Source organism: Triturus cristatus, chromosome 9 (assembly GCF_964204655.1).
Source record: "Triturus cristatus chromosome 9, aTriCri1.1, whole genome shotgun sequence".
Lineage (NCBI taxonomy): Eukaryota > Metazoa > Chordata > Amphibia > Caudata > Salamandridae > Triturus > Triturus cristatus.
The window spans coordinates 569,422,800-569,442,872 of record NC_140592.1 but is presented as its reverse complement, the minus strand read 5'-3'; the positions used below and the strand labels follow the sequence as shown (position 1 = coordinate 569,442,872).

The 20,073-nt window shown below is 43.2% G+C and overlaps 1 protein-coding gene across 2 annotated transcripts in view; it reads left to right on the top strand.

Moving 5' to 3' along the window:
- MARK4 (microtubule affinity regulating kinase 4) overlaps nucleotides 1-20,073 on the top strand; it is a 672,098-nt gene that overhangs the window by 176,657 nt on the left and 475,368 nt on the right. For both annotated transcript variants that reach the window (XM_085625587.1, XM_085625588.1), the window contains exon 3: nucleotides 4,657-4,710. In XM_085625587.1, coding sequence (XP_085481713.1) covers nucleotides 4,657-4,710 — 54 coding nt within the window. The remainder of the gene's footprint in view (nucleotides 1-4,656; nucleotides 4,711-20,073) is intronic.

The following is a 20,073-nucleotide window of genomic DNA, read 5'->3' as shown; positions in this document are numbered from 1 at the left end:
GCCTCATGGTCATCCATATGTGAGTTTTACATAGATTATGATGGGTCGCTTTTCCTAGCATGAATACTTACTGATCCCAGTGTATTAACAGCGTGTAAGGACGGACAGGAGCCTAGTCGCCAGGATGGAGGCGAAGAGTTTGGTCTCCATGTTTAACAAGGAGGTGAACCTGGTTTGCCCTCCTTGAGGAGCACTACTATTGTAGCCTTCCGGAGGTCTGGCGTCGGTTCTCCCTTGTCACCTCCCTCCTTGAACATTTTAAGAAGATAGGGCCCTATTAAATTGGAGTTCTTTTTATAGAAAATTTGCCTCAAGAAGCTTCCTCTCGTCTTCTCCCAGTGAAGGCATTTTGATCAGGTCAAATAGGCAGCAATTATCTGAGGGTCTGGGAGCAGTACCTTAGGCATAGAACGGTCTGTAGTAGTTTGCAAATTCTGATGCAATACCTATGTCTGTAGTAAGGTCTTCCCCTGATTTGCTATTAATTGACCTGACCCACTATGCATCCCTTTCTCTGCGGCCTTACCATGCCAAAAGTCTTACAGCTTTGTCTCCAGATTCGTACAAGCGATGTAGGAAGCCAGCATTTGCTGTTTCACTTTTTCCTGCGCAGAGTCTCTAAATTCTGCTTGATATGCTGCTAATTGCCTTAGTTTAGCGGGGTCAGGGACCTTCATCAGGGAATATTCGAGCTGTTGGACCTATTCCTCTAGCGCCTCCAGTTCGGCCTTCTCCCTCCTTTTCTTCTGGGCCACTAGATTTTGGGCTCTGTCTCTCAGTACAGTATTTTAGCCCTCCCATAACACTGTTCGAAATTCCGCTGAGTGCTCATTTTCTTTTAAGTAGAGCGCTGTGTCTACCTAAAGGCCTAGAGAGAGCATTTTGAACATTTTATTATAACAATTCACATTCAATTGAGCCTCCTTGAACTGAACTTTGTGGCTGAACTGAGTTTTGAAAGTGCATTGTCACTAAACAGACTGAGTAAAATTTTCCTGGATGTGATCATTAGTGAGTTTGAACTGAGCATTTATAATAGATTTTGTGGAAACTACTAAGGAGAGTACCAAGGCCTGAATATGCTGAATGAGCACAGGGTTGTCCCTTAGAAGAACATTGAGTAGGTCTAAGGAAATCTCACGAAGACCATTTGCATATATTGTGCTGAATTCTTCGATTTAACGCTCTAACATCAGAGAACTCATGGGGCCTAGATCTAATACTGGTAGACGTAGATGCTTATGTGTAGGAGTATTTGTAGTTGTGACATTAGTATTGCTTTACTTGTGATATTGAATCTGCCCCATCCTTCTTCCGTAGAGGAGCTTAGATCCACAAGTGTCCCTGAAACGCCATTTTCTGCTGACAATAGTTTACCTGCAGTAGATGAGAAAGACTTGCACATCGATGCATCTAGAGGAGATTTTTCACTGAACATATATTCTAAATTGCCTCATGAGTTTGTTGACACCGTGGATGCTAGGGATTGCTATGTTTGTATGCAAATACCTGTATCAGTTGCTGAGGGGTTTACGTACCATCACCCCCTTAACATATGGAGTTTACCTGTAGTTTATTGCTGAGCTTATTTTATGTAAAGGGTCATCTCCAATATTATTACTGGAATCATGACGTGGTATTTTCAGAAGTTCCTGTGTTGAAGCATCTGAATCGTCAGCCTGATGCTCAAACTTCAGAGATGATGGGACATTTCTTTAGACTCACCATGACATTAGATACCGCTTATGCGCATATACACAATTTAACTTGTTCCGTAACAGGTATAGAAAAGAAATTCATATATTCAGTATAAGATAGACAAAGAGATATACTAGCTAAAGCAGCAAACCATTCAAAGTACCTTAATGGGCCAAAGAGGAAGGAGAGCATAGGTTAGTGGGACATTTAGCTGCATTAGCTCTAGATTGGCACCTTAATGGGAAATTATGCATTTTCTTTAAAAAATCTACAACAGACACACATTATGTCGGAAACAGCAAGTGTGATCATACATTTGAAGTTCGTGGAAATTAGGGAATATTTTTAGCTAGAGCAGATCCTGTTTTTCCCTGGAGTTTGTTATATTTTTGGGGAAGAATGCATTTTATAGGTTACCCAACAGATGGTATGGAACATGTTACCTAGGGATAGTTTTTCCAAAAATGTATCATGTGGGACAACTTGATGACCCAATAGGGGGAGAACATTTGAGAACTAAAAGAGGTGCCAGTGCTAGTGATATTGTAGTGGCCATCTTTGCTGCTTTAATGCCATCTATAGGAGTGATACTTAACTCACACAAGATTAGAAAGCTTTCTATTGTAGTTGATAAATTATCTACTAGTACAGCTTGAGGATTTTTAGTGATAGATACTGAAATAGTTGCTATAAGTTCTATGGTTTTGCAGAATCAACTGCCATTTAGATGGCCTTCTCGCAAAGGGGGAACATCTGTCAGATGTTAAAAGTACAATAATTGTGTATTTACATTCCAGACAACAGTAAGGACTTGAAGAAATATATTAAGAACATTACTGACTTGAAGAAAGATTTGAAAGGGTTAGAAACAACAGGTGCTTGGGAAACAATAGGGAATGGATTTTCTGCTATAGACACATGGTTTGGAAAATTAAGGAGTGGAATTGTTGGAAGCATCTTGAAACCTTTAGTGATATTTGCTTTTTGTGAATTGTTCACATTTGTAATCTATAAGGGATACAAACCTGAACAAGTGAGAAAGCGAGGAAAGAGAAAGAGAGTAGACATAGAACCCGAAGACAGACAAAGCAAATACTATGATGACATAACATTTCTGGAGGATTTCAGAAGAAAGATGATAAAAAATCAACTAGATTGTCATTTGTTCATCTGATAAAAGATGTTATTGTAGATTGATTCGCCATTATAGTGGGGATAGGTACAGTGTAATTCCCCTCCCCCCCCACACCTTTACAAGCCGCAATTGCTATAATCTAAATGTGCACTTAGCACATATCTTGTGTGACCTAATGACAATAATAAGAAATGTTGCACTTGACATCATTATTGAAGTACATTCAATGTAGAATTAGAGAGTTAATACATAACTGTGTGCCTTAACTCATTAAACAAGATTTATTGTGTAGGTGATTGAATAGAGACCATCCTCACACATACAGAATGTGATTTCTCTAGAAATGATCATGGCTTTATATAACATGTGCACTAATATTACAAATTGTAGTTCATAGTCATGTTTACACATGACGATTATTAAAGGTTTACTGAATGCCACATATAATGTTAATCTAATGTACTGACAAAAGTTATATTAATTTGTGTTTAAATGTGCACACACATATTAAATGTGCCCCATTGATTTAATAGTTAACTTGCCCTTACTAGGTCTCTTTTCCCTGCTGCTCAAAATACTGTTTTCCATTTCTGCTGACATGACTTTTCCCTTGCAGGTATTCACACGTATTGTTAGTTTGAAAATCGATACATCACTCTATCAGCGATAGAAAGAGAGCCTGAGAAGCAGACCTTGATGAACGAACATGGGGAGTCGGAGGGTTGGTGGAACGAGGACGATGTTATTCCCATTTTCAGTGTGGGATAGTTTGCGAATGTTTCAGTTTACAACATGAAAATGGAAAAGGACAATGGAACCCCTGATGACGCGAACAGAGGGGTGTTACCTGAATGAGTCTGGTGTGAATAACTGGAGTTTACACTGTGTGATGCTGGAGCACTTTTCCTTGGACTTTGAGAGGATTAGACCTCTATGTTTATTTCCTTTGACACAAGAAGACTTTTGACCGTGCTTCTGCAATGCTGACACCTTCCCTTACTTCCTAAACTTCATTTTTCTCACTTCCTGTACTTCCCTAGATTTTCCTATTTTTCTGCAGTTCCCTGAATTTTGAGATTCCATAGACTAATGAACCATCCTTTGTAGTTTGGATTTCTACTTAGACGACTTTAGATTTACTCATGTATAGACGAGAGGACCAAAAACTCTTCTCTGAGCATCAGATAGTAATGTTAATGTTTTGTATTGCTGTGACTGAAGTTCGTGTTTGTTTAGTACTGGTACGCCTAAATGTCTTTAGACGGTTAGGATTCCCAGTTGTTGTTTTGTACTTTGTAGCATGGTACTGAGTTTTGTGTGCCTTAACTTGATTTCTAATTTTAATGAATCTTCTTAACCTTAGTTACTGTTTTACCGTTCTTATTGTGTAGCCAAATAGATTGCACTGTTAATTGAAATTGATTGTTGTATTGTTTACTCTCCTGACCTCTTAGTCGGATAAAAAGGTCCATCGGAAGACAAATGGTAAGAGGGTAGGCCCAAACTGCTGCATCACTGATGTGATAGGTGTTCATACTTACATAGAAGATAAAAGCACCTTTAACCTCTACTTGCCAGTATTTGTTCTACTTGATATTCCATTTTACCTTGACCTATAAATTAGTAAACTTTTTTGTACAATGTCTTGTGTTGGTCTGGCCAGCTTGATGTTGTAGGTCTTTATAATCCTTCAAAAGAGGTTATTGGCGGGATCAGTTCTATTATTGCAAGACTGTATTAAACACATATGTCTGTGTGCTTTTGTGATTAAACCTTGCAAGAAAAATTTAAGCTTTAATTTTATTTTTTTCTGCTTGTGTTAGGTGGCGATAAAGATCATTGACAAGACCCAGCTGAACCCAACAAGCCTACAAAAGGTATCTGGAGCCCCTCGTTTTCTTATGAGTGCCTAGATTAGCTACAGTACCTGCAGCATTAATTTTGTTATGTGCCGGTTCTAAAGAAAGTACTGACTCTTAACATTATTTCAATAAGTTATAGAGTTGAAAGATTTAGGAGAATACTATTTGTCTTTGGTTATGTAAAATAGCTATTCTGAATACTGTTCTGCAATGTACCAGTGTTTTACATAATGTCATGTGGTCAAACATACAAACTTGTTTTGCTGTATGAAATTAAGTGTCTATTAAGTGTCTATAGTATGGCTCTCTGAGTACACTTCCATGGTTGAATATATTATGTAAGTGACCGTGATAGTAGCTACATATGTCTCTAAATATTGCATGTGTCCTCACCTCTTTCTTAACACAGATAAGGTCATCATTAAATTCCTAAGTTACAAGAAAATTGGAGAACTAGCCGAGTTCTCAACACATACTTTCTTACCTTTTGACAAAATCCTAAACTTTGTCATAGGTATATTGTTAACACTTCCTTGCCAGCAATTCAACTTCCTCCACCGCCACAGGACAATTGTCTAGCAGCGAAGTATGCTTTAAATTGCTTACCATGATGTTTAAGGTCATATATTGATGTGCCCCCTACTTGGCTTTGACTTTATTGACACACCCACAAACCTACTCTGCAATCCTCCCAAGTTCAATTTCTCATTGTTCTTGGACCTCCTTTTGCCCAGTCCCTCTCTCTTTCATTCTGGCTGCTCATGCCTCTTCACTGGATTGCCATACCCTGGATCTTAGGGCTGGGTTGTAACGTTGTTGAGGCCACCGCCCCTTGGTTATGAGGGACTGCACCTCGTCATCTATGAAAAACATCTCTGCATGGGAAAAATGAAGAGGAAACATTTGAATTCCCTGACAGGGAGTGAAATAAAACTCCAGGTGAAAACCTTGCACTGTTTGTAAAACCCAAGGGTCCTGTGAAATCATCAACCAATTGTGATAAAACAGAATCCATCCCCCTACCATGATTTCGTACTGAGTAACTAATCTCATCTGTGTAAGCGGTATCCACTGTGTTGTCTCCGCCTCGGTAACCCCTTCGGCGGGCGCAACCTCTGCCGCCTCAATTTCGTGTAGGGTAGAAGTTTTTATTGACGCTGGGGGGGTGGCCCCTCCTTTGGGGGCGTATCCGCGTGCAGCTTGTTGAAAGCCACTGCCTGGCACTCGAACACGATAGCGTCCAGCCCTGACAAAAAGGCCCCTATTAAAGAACTTCTTTAATGATGTCTGTTCTTTGTCTAAGGCTGAAAATGTCAACACACTTTCCTAAATCTTAGACAAACTTGTCGCCGAACAACTAACTGTTGGCCAAAATGCCTGCTTCGTTGGAGGCCAAATCTGCCAGTTGCTGATCTATACGCATAAGAACTGACTTGCGCCGCTCGGCGGACAATGCGCAATTGGCGTTACCTAGGTGGCATAGTGCTCTCTGTGCCCATTACAGGTTTGCGCCCAGGTCCAACTGGGATTGGTTGTCCTTAGCTTGCACAGCCAAATCCAAAATCTTTGTGATGGGATCAGAAATATCTAAAGCTTTGTGCTGGTACATCCGGCTGCACATATCGCACTTTACGTTTACGCTTAGCGGCAGCCTCGGAGCCTCCTGGAATCAACTCCTGGTCTGAAGGAGAATATGAAGAGGATGTGGAGTGGTCCGCCGTGACGGTGGAACTTCTTGGGAAACCAGATGGTTCAAAATCCTCAGTATTTCCACATTCATGGTCCTGTAGGACGGAATGCGCCAGTTGTGAGAGGACCTTAGCTTAGTACCCTGTAGAAGTACTGCCGGCAATGCCCACCTCGTGCCAAGCCAAATCATGTTTAGTCGTGCCCCCTGCTGCGCCCAACAGTTTGCGATGGCCATAGCGTTTCTGGGGCTGGGCAAATAGATGTAAGGCTTTATTAATGCTCGGTTCACCTAACACTGCACCTGAGTATCGAGTGCTTCCACAAGGCGCTCCTCCATATTCTGCTCAAAGGAGACTTCTGCGTATTCCAGATAGTCCTCACCCTCATATTTTTGAAATGCTGTTGCTACTGCACAGAGAAACAGGAGGAGGTTCAAGGGGGAGAGCTAACCCCAACCAGGTGCAATATTAGTTCCTACAACTGGATATCAGGGTCCAAGAAAAAAAAAAAAGAAAGTTGCTAAAGTATGTTGTGGAGGACGGCACCAGTCTCTCCTATTGAAGCGCCCCTGTAAACGATTATTTTGCCCCATTGGGTGTTCTCCAGGGACTTATAATTCCTCTGGGTTCCTTCTCTGCGGTTGTGCGATGAACCGTTCGGTTAGCCCGATTTAGGTTTCACCGCACATGAGCTAGTCAGGCGCAACGAATGAGGACAGGAATTGAGCAGCGCGTATACCCCAGCTCCCTCACCCGCTCCATGGCAACTGAACAGCGGGTGGCGTTGCCTCCGCTTTTATCCCGGATTCCAACAATAATTGAAAAATAGCATTTTCAATAAAGCACCGTTCAATATATATAAATTAAAGAAGGTAAATGACTTAGCTTCTGCTGCTGCAGCAGCAAAGAAAAAGAAGTGATGTGGCTACATCGACTTATATATACTGTATGCCCCTATGATTGGTAGAGACTGGAATACTGGGGTTCATGGGAAATACGTGAGGGACCCTGAACTCCACAGGGTCCCTCACATATTGTTGTACCTTAGTTTATTTTTCTAAATAGTCCACCAGCTGCTATTTGTCATTTGCTGCCTGGCTGCTCCTAAATGCAAAAAGTTCTTTTTTGCACAACTAATTTTTTAATTTTTTACTTACCAGTCCAAATGGTGCCAATCGTGGATTGGTAATCTTTCTAAAATAATGGTTAACACGCCATTTCTTAAGCGCATGCATGAGTGGTGACGCATGCATGCACATTTGTCATCACAAATGTGTGTGCCTACTGAATGACTAGGCCTAGCAAAATTGTATTGAATTGTACTTTCATTTATATAGCGCTTACTACCCCTGACGAGGCGTAAAAGTGTTTTTCGGCGAGTAGTACGCTACTCCAGAACCCATAAAGGATTAGCGGTGAATTAGTATAGTGAAGAATGAAAGTAATTTGAATGGTGGAATTTAAGTCATTTATTTGGATTGAGAAGGATAGTGAAGGGATAGAAGAGGGAAAAAGGTTTGCATTTATATAGCGCTTGCTACCCTTGATGGGATGCTGAAGCACTCTATCTTTGAGTAGCATGCTACTCTGGAACCCATACAGGATTAATGGTGAATAAGTATGGTGAAAAATGAAAGTAATTTGAGTGGTGGATATGTTTGTCAGTTATTTGGATTGAGAAGGATAGTGGAAGGATAGAAGAGGGAAAAAGGTTTACATTTATATAGCGCTTGCTACCCCTGATGAGGTGTTGAAGCGCTTTTCGGCAGGTAGCACGCTACTTTGGAACCCATAAAGGATTAGTGTGGTGGACATGTTAGCCTGTTATTTGGATTGAAAATGATTGTGGAGGGATGTTTTGGAGCTCATAGCAGTAGGAAGAAGGCTTGGGATGAGTAAAAGGGAGGTGTAGGGGAAAGAGTCAGAGGGAAGGGTTTAGAAAGGCTTGTTTTGGGAGATCGGAATAGTAAAAGGTATAATGTGATGCATGGAGGGGGAGAGTAGGGAAGAGTATAGAAAGGATTATGTTGGGGGTAAATAAACTTGTACCTTGTATTGTGTCCTTATGAAATACACGTGTAAACTTTGTCGTCGTCACAGGCACAGAAAAAACCTTTATCCATTGGAAAGTTTTCCCACAAAATACCCTTCTCTTCACGGTGGTCTGCTGTTGTACTGGCATTCCTGAATATGGTTGTGTCAACCGAGAATGACGACCTAGCGGGGTAATGATCCAAGTCTGGATATCCCCAGGATCGACATCAGTCATCCCACGGGTCATGAGTTGGCAAACTGTGTCTCCTCGTGGTCACTTGAGTGAAGGGTACTGCCCTGATCACATGAAAGGGGGGTGGGGTGTGAAACTCTACAGTGAATATGGCTCTGGTGAAATAGGGTATTGGGGAGGAGGGAGTGGAAGGAGTTGGCAGAGGAGGGGGCACAAAGGGAATGGGGCTAGTGCCCTTCTCATTGCTCCTGGGCACTAGGGTAGTATCCAAGGCAAGTTCCTCCTTGAAAGTAGGCTTCCGCTTGCAGGGCAGAGTCTCAACCAGTGCTGAAGGCAGCTTTGTAGAAATCTTGCTGGTGAGAGGATGAATAAAGAGGTGTCAATTAACTTTTTGATGCCCATGTGTGCTACCGATTACAAAATAATGGAAGAAGAAACCATCCGAGAAAAGACAATTTTATAATTCTTCAAAAGAACACTGACTGGCGTGGCCTGAAACAAAGGCCACTGTAGTGGGCCTGTTTGAGAGAATTTTTTGAATCCATACTATGGGATCGGTGGTCAGAGTCTGAACACACCATCCAAAAGGGGCTAGAAGGTCAAGCCAAGCCAAAAATGTAAATGGCGACATTTCGACCCGACACCAGCATGGATAGTAAATTAAGACCTTACTTACCATGCGGGTCTTTATCAGGACAATACCAAAAGAAGCAATAAGGCAACTTGTGGTCGTGATTGGTGCATCTCGGCTTGTTCCCCTAGCAGTTGATGATTATGGTGACCTATGTGGGACCTAATTGGAACGATGGCTCATCGGAACAAACTGCTAAATGTTCTGTCAAGTTTTCTGAAACTGAAGTGAAATGTGACATGCCTGTTTCTGCTTAACCCACTGCCTTTCCACATGTATCTATTTCCATAAGGGTCTGCCACTGATTACATAGGTTTGATGCTATTTCTAACCTGAAAGGTCCACTAGGGGGGTCTAGGGTATTAGATTTGTTGGGGTCTCCACACGATGTTTCTCATTCTGCCCTCTATCATTCCTCCCTTTAGCTGATTCTTCAACTATCTCTCCTACCCTCCCATCTTCTAGGGGGATTACCTCATACTCACTACCCTGTCCCTTCATTGCCTCAGTGCATTTTCTAACCATAAACGCTCCTACCACTTTAGCTGTCATCCTCTTGCAGCACACTATTACTATCTGAAAAATAAAACACATCATGAGCATCACTACCATCAACAAGGCCTTGAAAAAACCAGACATCCAGGATGGCAACCACTCAAACCAACCCTCGGACCACCTGTCAGGGGCACCCTCCTCGCTGACCATTTTCTTTTGTAGGTCATGCAGTGTCTGAATGGTTTGGGTCAATGACCCATTCTCCACATCGTATCATGTAACTTTGAGATGTCCACTCCTGGTATCACCAGGGCGGGGGGGTGTAGAGTCACTAGTGAGCAGAGGCAATTACAGTTTGAGGGTAGTTGCATATGGATCCAGTCCCCACACTGCCAATGGCGGTCCATCATACTAGAAGTGCCCCCCTGCAAATAGGCATTGTTGCTGCTGACTTCTGTTGGGACCTTTTCTGGAAATCGGAGTCCCAACAACCATAATTTCCCTCAGGAGGAGGAGCTTCCTGCAAGGAAGGCATTACGGCTGACGCGCTATATGCGCTTGCCTTTTCCACAAGGCATGGGACGCGCACAGGGTGGGCCAATCTGCGCCTGTCCGTAGCCAAACATGGCTGGGCTGGACCACCCCTCTTAGTTGGTTGATTTTATTCAGGGATATTGCTCCTGTGGAAATAAATCATTCTTTAAATCCCGCCCATTAATCAAGGTTAGAGAAATGGGGAAGAGGAAATCAGTTATGCGTGCCATTACTAGCTTCCTTACTACAGCAATGGGTGCAATCAATAGTGAAATTGACTGTGTGGAGGAAAGGCTAGGGGGCACAAAGAAAGCTCTGCAAGCCAGCCCTGCTGGCGGGGCATTCAGAGATTTATAATCACCTTATTTGACAAGAAATAATGAGAATCCCTTGGAAGGCTCAAACTCCTGCGTATTTAAGGGCGATTTAGAGTTTGTTTCCAATAATGGTCAAGGTGCCCAGAATGACACCTCTTGTTCACCTCCCCTAAAAAAAAAGCTGAAGGTTGCAATACATCTACTATTCTTCTGTAATTGCCTCCAGCTAATAAAAGAGGTCCCTCTGCTTGGGGGAATACCTTGACTTTTCTGAACCACACAGGGAGCCTTCAGGAGACGTATGAACACATGCCCTGTTTGCAGATACTCTTAAAAAGACTCTGAAAACATTCTTTGACCCGCTTCTGGCTAATCTTAGCAGTATTGATACTTTGTTGAAGACTTATTGGATCGAGTCTAACCAGCAGGTCCGAAATGGTAGTGGAGCCTAATTTGCGGTCGCAAAAATCAATCTGTTGTTCAAAATCATGAAAAGCTACACCTACTGCAAGAGAGTGGCCATCAGGATAACAATCTGGTTGCCAGTTTTCCTTACTCGAACTCTCAAAATAGAGCAGCCAAGGATTTGAGTTTGGCTCAAAGAAAAGTTTAAACTTGAACTGATCATGCGTCTGTTATATCAGAGAATGACAGCATTACTAGTAATGAGCCCCACGCAGTGAGACCCAGATCTAAAAGAGTCCTTCAGTTCTTGCCAGATCCCACTAGGCTGATATTAGCCCTGAAGAACGTTTCACCTATATTGCGTGAGAGAAATGAAGATAAACAGCAACCACAAAATACAGTTGTACACTAGCTAGTAAGAGCAACACACTGGCATAACTGTGAGGGCATATTTAGGAGCGTAAATAATGTACAGAGTGTCCTGGATTGGCTCGCAACCAAAGGATGACTGTTGAGATTGTGTTGTTGTTAATTTTAGATATATGTACATGGCCGGCTCTCTTTTGGAAAGGCTCTCTAAGCTTAGTCCTTCAAATGATAGTATTTTGGCAGTAGCCCTGGGCTATTTTTTATAAACCGGGTGCTTTAACATCCTCTATGTGCCTCCCCATTGAATGATGTGTACCTTAGGCATTTGCTGTTCTGACTTAAAATCATTTTTCCCCCTTGAACAAATTGAGTGATTGCAATTTCAGGGGTCACCTGTTGCCCCGAGAAGTTTTGTGAGGATATGGTGACAGACTCTCAGGAAAATGTGATGATATCCCTTGCATGTGCTGATGTGGTGGAAACTGGTATTATAATGGACCTTGGGGAAGAAATGGTGGCAGATGTCTTGTCTGTAAATATAGCCTCTTACTTTGATGTGGACTGGAATACTGGTTTTGCAGAAATAGCCAGGCGTGGCCGGCACAGGCAAGAACAGGGGGTGGGTGCAGGAGTGTTGTAATAGGGAAAACAAAACAAACAAAACCACCCACCCTGCGCCCGCTGCATGCAGTGAGCGCAAGGTAAGTGGATCTATCTATTTATTTATTCTATTTTCCCCATCCCCTCATCCGACGAGTCCCCGCACCTCCCTACTGCTTCAACCTGCACCGGCCACACCCGGATATACCTTGTCTGGTTCCTAAGAATGTCCATAATGTCTTTAGCTGATTATTTGGGAATGAAGCAGGTCTCTCAAATAAGATGAGGAGTGATGACTTCCTTGACCTTATAGAGGGCTATAATATTGTCCCCATAAATGGTGTATATTGATGGATTTGTATCCATCCACATCCCAGCTGGTCACCCATTGGGGTGTCATCACTGAGGTGGTTTGCTTACTTTAATAGCAACCACTTTGGATAATATGGTCTGCAGTACTTATCTTGACTCGCCACACTTTCAATTTATCAATATTATGTATGAAACTGATGCTACACTGGTCATTGTTAATTTTGATCATAATAAACTTGTCACTGGCAACATTGTTATAGCTGCTAGGCTTGAACACTCCCTTAGTGAACAATTAACTAATCTTAGTACTCATTTTTTTCTTCTTATGGGGTGGAGATTTTAATAGTAGATTATGCCCCTTATCTAAAATGTCTGCTTGTAGATTGATGGGAGATGATATTGAAGATCAATGTCACTTTGGTTATTATCCCTGTGGAGAATATTTGTTTTCTATATTGTCTAAATGTCCCTTTTTTGACAATAGATCTTATCATGTAGTCTGCAACTGACCAGGTTACATATATAGGTAGATGTCAAGGTAGTCTTATTGATTGTATTGCTCTTTTGGAGTATTATAAACCAAAGGCAGAGGGATTTTCTATTTTGCAAAAATGTATTAGTGATCATTTTCCTTTGTCTGTTTCTTTTGATACACAGATCGAAAAACATCTCACTAAATCCTATATTCCACCAACCAGCTAATTAAAAAAAAAAAGCCACAAATTTTAGCTTGTTTTGAGAGTGAAATTAATTCAAAAAGTATGCTGGAAGCTTTTGATGATATAACTCAAACAATAAATGAAAGATTACAGGTTAATAAAAAGATAAGAGCCCAAAGGCCCTAAAATGGTTTAATGGTGATTACTCGCAGACTCATAGCAATCTCATTGTGGCCTTGAAACAGAAAGCTAGCAATAAAGGGATGGTGAGATTATGTAAGAATCAATATAAACAGGCACTTATGGCCGGTAGGGCGACCATTAGACAAGAGGCATGGGGCAAATTACATAAAGCATGTGTCAGTAAGGACTCTAGTCTTTTTTGGAACACTGTCAATGCGTCACAACACTGGTACTGATGTCACAATCCCTCCCGAGAAATGGGTTAACCATTTCACTGGGGTATATAGAAGTGATAGGGAGCGTATTTGTTGTTTAGAATTTAGTGACAATTGTATAGGTGAGAGTGGCCTTAAGCTGGCATCTCCTACATATCAGGATGTTGCAAAAGCCCTAAATCAGACCACTAAGAATAGAGCATCTGGCCCAACGATGTCCCTGCTGATATTTTCTTGGCAAATCCCGATCTGTGGCTCCCAGTGCTAACCGACATCTTAAGATGTGTAGCAAATTTAGGACCGTTAAAATATTGGTTCAGTGTGACCACAGTCATGTCAATTCCTTTTTCCACATTATCAAAGTCTTTCTCTTATTGATTACTTTTAAGATAAATCGGTCAATGCTATAACAAGTCAGAGGGTCACCTAATGTCACCAAAAGTTTCATAGCTACTTTATGTGACCTGATATTATGGGTGACAAACAATGGCTATAGGTAAAAACATCTAAAATTCTTATAAAAATTACAAAACATCATATAGTGCATTATGCTCTGTTTGCTTTTATTGTCGTACAGACATAACATATCTTCAGGCGGGTAAGACCACATTGTAGAAAAAGCTACAAGATAATGAACAATGCCACATCTTAATCTTGTTAGCACAAAAAGGTGCTGGGCATGAGTCACATATGACAAATAATTATTGGTACTCGCCTCTATGCTATATGATGTATACTGGACAACAATAGGTTTGTCCTTCTCAGCCTTAGATGTCTGATCCATCCTATGTTGTAGAAAGGTATCTCTGATCTCTTTCTTTGTGTATGACAGAGTTTTAGATGTCTCTGACATACTGATATCTTATACATGTTTTCTAAGGCAGAATTAATGTATCGCAACCATGGAATGTTTAGTGCATCATGCAGTTTAAGACAATCTAAAATAATTGATTTAGTAAAAGCGGTTTCTTCCCTTTTTCATATTGAGTCCCACAGTAGCAGTGGTCGGGCTAATAGGAGGTGCAATGGTGTTTGAAGCAGATGGCGGTAAATAAAGCAAGCGTTTCAAGAACAAGTTTTTTGTATTTGCAGGTCCTTGTTATTTGTATGGCCCCATAGCCCTGCCCCATAAAGGGCTATACTTGTACCTTTGGCTTTATTTAAAGCTACCATCTCATTAATTGGCTGATTCCCCAATGCAGAAGAAAATTAAAAACATTCCCTGGGTTGCTCTGCTCATTTTAACCCTAGTATTTGTAATGTGTTGGGACCAAGAGCCATTATCCATAAAAAGTATACCAAGATAGCAAAAAGAATTAACATTCTTAATAGGGATTTTTTCAATAAAAAAGGTTTTAGGAAATTTAGGTTTGGGCCCAGAAATCATGGTGTATGTTTGAGATGTATTTATAAACATTTTCATCTGTATCATAAAAGCTGAAAATGCGTCCATCAATCTCTGTAGGCCTATCAGTGTTCTTGCTAATAGTACGGCGTCGTCCGCATATAATAAGACTGATATCGGACGACCTGTCACCATAGGGGCATGATCGATTCTCCCCATGTCTTTGGGATTCTCTATCTGTAGCAGCTATATTGAACACTCTAGTTAGGATGGGTCCCCATAAAGTAGGGGCTGATTTAAACACACCAACTGGGTAGTCATTCGACCCTGGGGCCGACCCCCTGCACTTGCACGGATTGCCTGGATGACTTCCTCATTTGTGATGTTCAGGGGGAGATTTCTTCCCTCACCTGACAACCCATCCTGTATCGTCCTCAGCTCCATATTAATGTTAAAAATTTCTGAGAAATGGTTCACCCATTTATCCGCAGAGACAAAGGAACAAAATTCTAGGATATTGTCACTCTTCAGAAATGGGGCATTAACCACCTCCCCAAAAAGTTTATTATTTTTAGTTTTTGGCAGCAATAGCCAAGTTTTCCCATGCCTCTTGTATCTTTTTCCGGGCGGATACAGCTATTTCATACTCACGCCGCAAGGTTTGGACGGTCAATAATTCTCGCGGTGATTTAGACAGGGCGTACTTCAAGCCCCTTAGGGCTTTAGTGGCGGCACCGTCGAACCACCCCTTCTTTTTACTACATGAAGGCCCAGAGGTCTATGTGAGAATTGATTAAATCAATTTTGTAATAGTGCAAAATTTCTCGGCATAACGATGGGGTGATTTCTTCCTGTAGACAATATGTAATTTCCCTTTGATTAGAAACCACTATTTTCCTCATTGTCAAACATGGGTCAACACCTGACCATTTGATTCTAACTCCATTTGTCCCAGCCGGTTTTCTATGGTGTGCTGAGTCATAAACATCATTCTTTTTGCCCCCAAAAAAGAAAGGTAAATTTAACAGATTATGGTCACTAAATAATGAAGGAACTACAATAAGATTGCCACACAAACAAAAGGAAAAGATTCCAATACATGGTCAATAGTAGAGTATGAATTTCTTCCTAAAAATGTTGGGTCTAAGGCCACATTAGGGCCATAGCCCCCCTAAGGAGTTGGAAATCATATTTTGCATCATCTGATTAAGTGCTTCCCCATAATCATTATGACTGAAATGATCGATTTCCTCACCTACATTTAGGAGACCACAAGGCTTCAAGTTGGGTGCTCCACATGCCTGTAAATTAAAATCTCCTGCACAGATTAAGACGTACTCTGTGTTAACTAGGGACAAAAAAGTTTCCAAGCCCTGATCAATGACTGCTACCACATTACATCGTGAGGAGTCGAAGACGGTATTATACAAATTTACAATTATCAGGTTTTTCGCCCCCCTTTTTGCTTAGCCACAACAGTTGTGCATGGGGACCCACTGTTGCAACCCTTTTAATATTGACAGTTTATTGGAGATGCGAATTTGTAGGCCCTCCCTTACTCGTCCAGCTTGTGATCTAATAGCTGCTAAGAAATTAGAGGAGTACCCTTCAATGTGAACCGGGCTAACACACCAGGTCTCTTGTATGCATGTGATATCATAACTAGAAATAAAATTAGCTCAATCAGTTATTGATACCTTGCCTGCCAGCCCATTCACGTTCCAGAGAGCAAACCCATAAGCTTTATTATAAGAACGCTGTCTGGTTGGTTATTAGTATGTTTACAGGGTCACTAAAGTTATCATGGCTGGTAGTTCTACCATTTGTCACTACAACCATCCCCTGGGAAAAGGGTTCCTGCACAGTGGGTATAATTGTATGGGTCATTCTAGATTAATGCTTTATCTAAGTGACCATACATGTGTCTTTATCATACACAAACTGGTGATCCCTATAATCCCCAGCACAGCTTGGTTTGATACTGAGTCATTCATTGTCACCTAGTCTACTCAGTGCTTCGAATCTATTAGGCATTGTGAATACCAGGGCAAAGTGAGGGTACGGACTTTGAGTATGCTTCTCAGATTGAGTGTTCGATACGCCCTTGTGGCATTGATCTACGCCCCTCAGGTGGCGGTAGAAAAAGCACAATGGGCGTATACTCTCATCTGATAACTCATCGGGTAAGGTCTCGATCCTTTTAAGAATACCTCCAGCAATTCTGGGGTTCTTTTTTTTTTTTTTTTTTTTTTTTTAAAAACCTTTATTTGTGCATAGTAAAAGAACAAATACGGGCCTACAACCATCAGGCCGGCCACAAAACGGTTAAGCACTGAGACAAACATTACATCCCCTGTGCATCAATGGTCAAGATTAGCAACGATTCAGGAGTTATACACTGGAGAGATCCTTGACACCAGGGGAAGGAGAAGTGAAGGTTAATTTTAAGGTTTTCAAAATAATTTTATCGAGGAAAAAGTCAGTAGAGGATAGAACCAAGGAGATTCGAGTCCGCAAGATGGCTTCATCACACGGGAGAGCAGCAGCATCATTAAAAACGGCAATAGAAAATCTCAGACAGTGAGGCGATGCAGTTATATAACAGGATAGTCACATGAGTAAATACGCACCCCTCCAAAGCCGCCCCCACTCAATCCACCCCACACCCGGACCCCGAATCGGAAACAAGGAGAGCGCAGAGACATAGAAGAAAAAGGCCCATAGAACTAAAAAGAAACAGTAAATTACCCCCCCACCCTACACCAATGCGGAGGCTACGGCCTGCCCCCCCCCCCCCCAGCATAGTGCCTGTCGCCCAATGAACCCGAAATATAGACAAGAGAGAAAGTAGGAATAAAGGAAAGAAAATAAGAAAACAAAGAAGAAAGCGGGGAGGAGCCCACGTAACCTCGGAGCGCCCGAAACCACCGGCCAACTACGTCTCCACACACTGAGAACCCACTACACACAAAGGCGGTCGTGTGAAGATAACGTGTCACAACAATATAATGAAGGCAGACAATTCGCGACGAGTGCGCACAACATATGCAGACAGTTCCAGTCCCAGTCCAGCCCATCCGTGAAACCATGGTGATAGAAATCAATCTAGCCCTGGCCCGATCGCGGGCGTAAGATTAGACTAGCCCCCACATGAAGGCCCCGCAGCCCGTGCAGACAAAGACAATATGGCCGCTGGGGAAAAGATGGAGAAGTAGAGTCACAAAATGGCCGCCGATCATCTATTGAGGTCCCCTTGTGCACCATATAAAATCCAGACCTGGCCTGTAAAGTACAGGAGTTCCACATAAAAGAAGCCGTAGGCCACCGTGAACGGTTCCTCGAGGACGTCAGGTGTCGCTCAGCTGGATACTCTTGCGGGCGCGGTGAGGCAGGCAACAACAAAGCAGGCAGCAATGAACGGGGAAACAAAGTGTCCACAATTGAGCAGGAGATCGATTGATCCTGGGTGCCGGGAAAGCCAGATGCAGACACCAGTGTAGCACGGTTATACCCAGTCGTTGCGTCCCCGCAAGAGGACAGAAGCACTGGCAGACCCACGTCTTGTTGAGAACAAACGGGGCGCTCACGACCCGCAGCCGACAGTATGGAGTCGAACCGCTCACTCAGCGTTTGCAAGCCAACACACAATTGCAGACGAAAGTCCCGCAGGGCAGCCAGAACGGAGCCGCATGTCAGCGGAAGCTGCGCCCCCACATCGGCAGCAATCCGGGACGGCACTGTGGAGCTGGAGTCTGGTAGAGGGAGGGCGAAGCGGACAGCGGGCGAGACCGGAGCATCACCCCCCAGCAGCGAGCAGGCAATCAACGCCATGTTTTACCGCTGAACGGTACAGTGGCCAGGGGGGGATCGTAACAAGGAGGCAATTCCCCGCGGGTCTGCGCCGCAACAGGTGAAAGCCAACAGTCGCTTCCCCTCCCTCGGACTCTCTTTGCAGCCGACTGGCAATAGAAGAAGGGGGTCTGCAGCCTTCCACAGCGCGGGCCACAGAGCGGGGCAGGAGACCCGCCACACCGGGGCTTACCCTATAGCTCCAGCCCGTCAGGTGAAAGGTGAAGGAGGTGTCCGGGCGTCTCTCCCCCGGCTCGTCTGGCGACAGTCCGTGGTGTGAGGCGGGATCGGGGCCGCGGGGCTCAGATTTGCGCCGGGGGTCCAGTGACTGCGGAGCTTCCAGGGGGCCGGCCAAGGCCACAATGGAGCAGGGGTCCAGCGCGGAGAACAAAGGCACCAAGAGCTCCGGCATCCGGGCGGGCTCAGACTCCGGGAAAGCGGCGGCGCGGTCAGCGCGTCGTCGCGCACGTTGCACCTCGAAAATCGGCGAGGATAGGAATCAGGATGATAGTCCGAGGCCAAGGGCCGGCGGAGCCGGGCGCTCAAGCGTCTGCTCCGGTCGCCATCTTGGCTCCTCCCCCAATTCTGGGGTTCTTAAAGTTAATTATGACACAATCACCCCCATGATTTTTTACCAAAGGCCAAATCCACCCTACTCTCATTGTGAGCAAGATCTCATATGCTCTACTAGGAGAAAATAACTTTTGCTAAGTCAATGAACTACCTTGTTCGTCAAACATTCTGTGGTTTCCGTGGACCTTGATTTTAATGGCAGGACATTAACCAAAACTACCACATATGGACAGCTGGCGGGTGGCAAGTTGATGGTGACTAAATCTTGTGGGGGTGATCTGTTCTCAGTATTATGTGAATGTTGGTCAGGGCCTCGATGGCATGCTACCCTTCATTCACTCCTAAAGGTTTTGCTGCTAGGCTCGGGTATGTCACTACTCAACATCACATCTGGTCTGGGGCAGGTAGTGCCCTCCAGATTAGAGAGCTGGCTACTTGGGATCTTAATCATATAATTTCCTACTTGTCTGAGATTCTCAACCAGTTGGATTCTGGCCCCCTCATTAACTTTTTTCAATTCCTCCTCTACCCTGCACAGCCTTTCTTTATGTGGGTTTACTAATTTACTAACAACAGCAGATATTTTATCCCAAAATGATGTCCACATATGTGAGTCCATTTGATTGTGATCTTCAGAGCCCCCTCCTGATAGTAAAAGTTCATCTGGAGTTCGAGGGGCGACAGGAGACTTTCTCCTCCATTTGGCAGCAGGTTTATGGGCTTTATTCAAAGCTTTTTCTGCCTTTGATGATATTGCTTCCTGGGTAGTGTGTATCGATCCCTTTCCAAATTCCAGTATTGTAAAAGTTTGGCCAGTCGGAACACTATTGCCTCTTACTTGATCGAGGTGATCAGTTTGCTCATTACCTAGACCCACACATATATTTATAGCGTTTGGGCTATGAGCACACCCACTTGCTCCAATCCCCCCATTTAGGCCCAATGAGGTGACTGACAAGCGCCGCTCTGCCAAGTC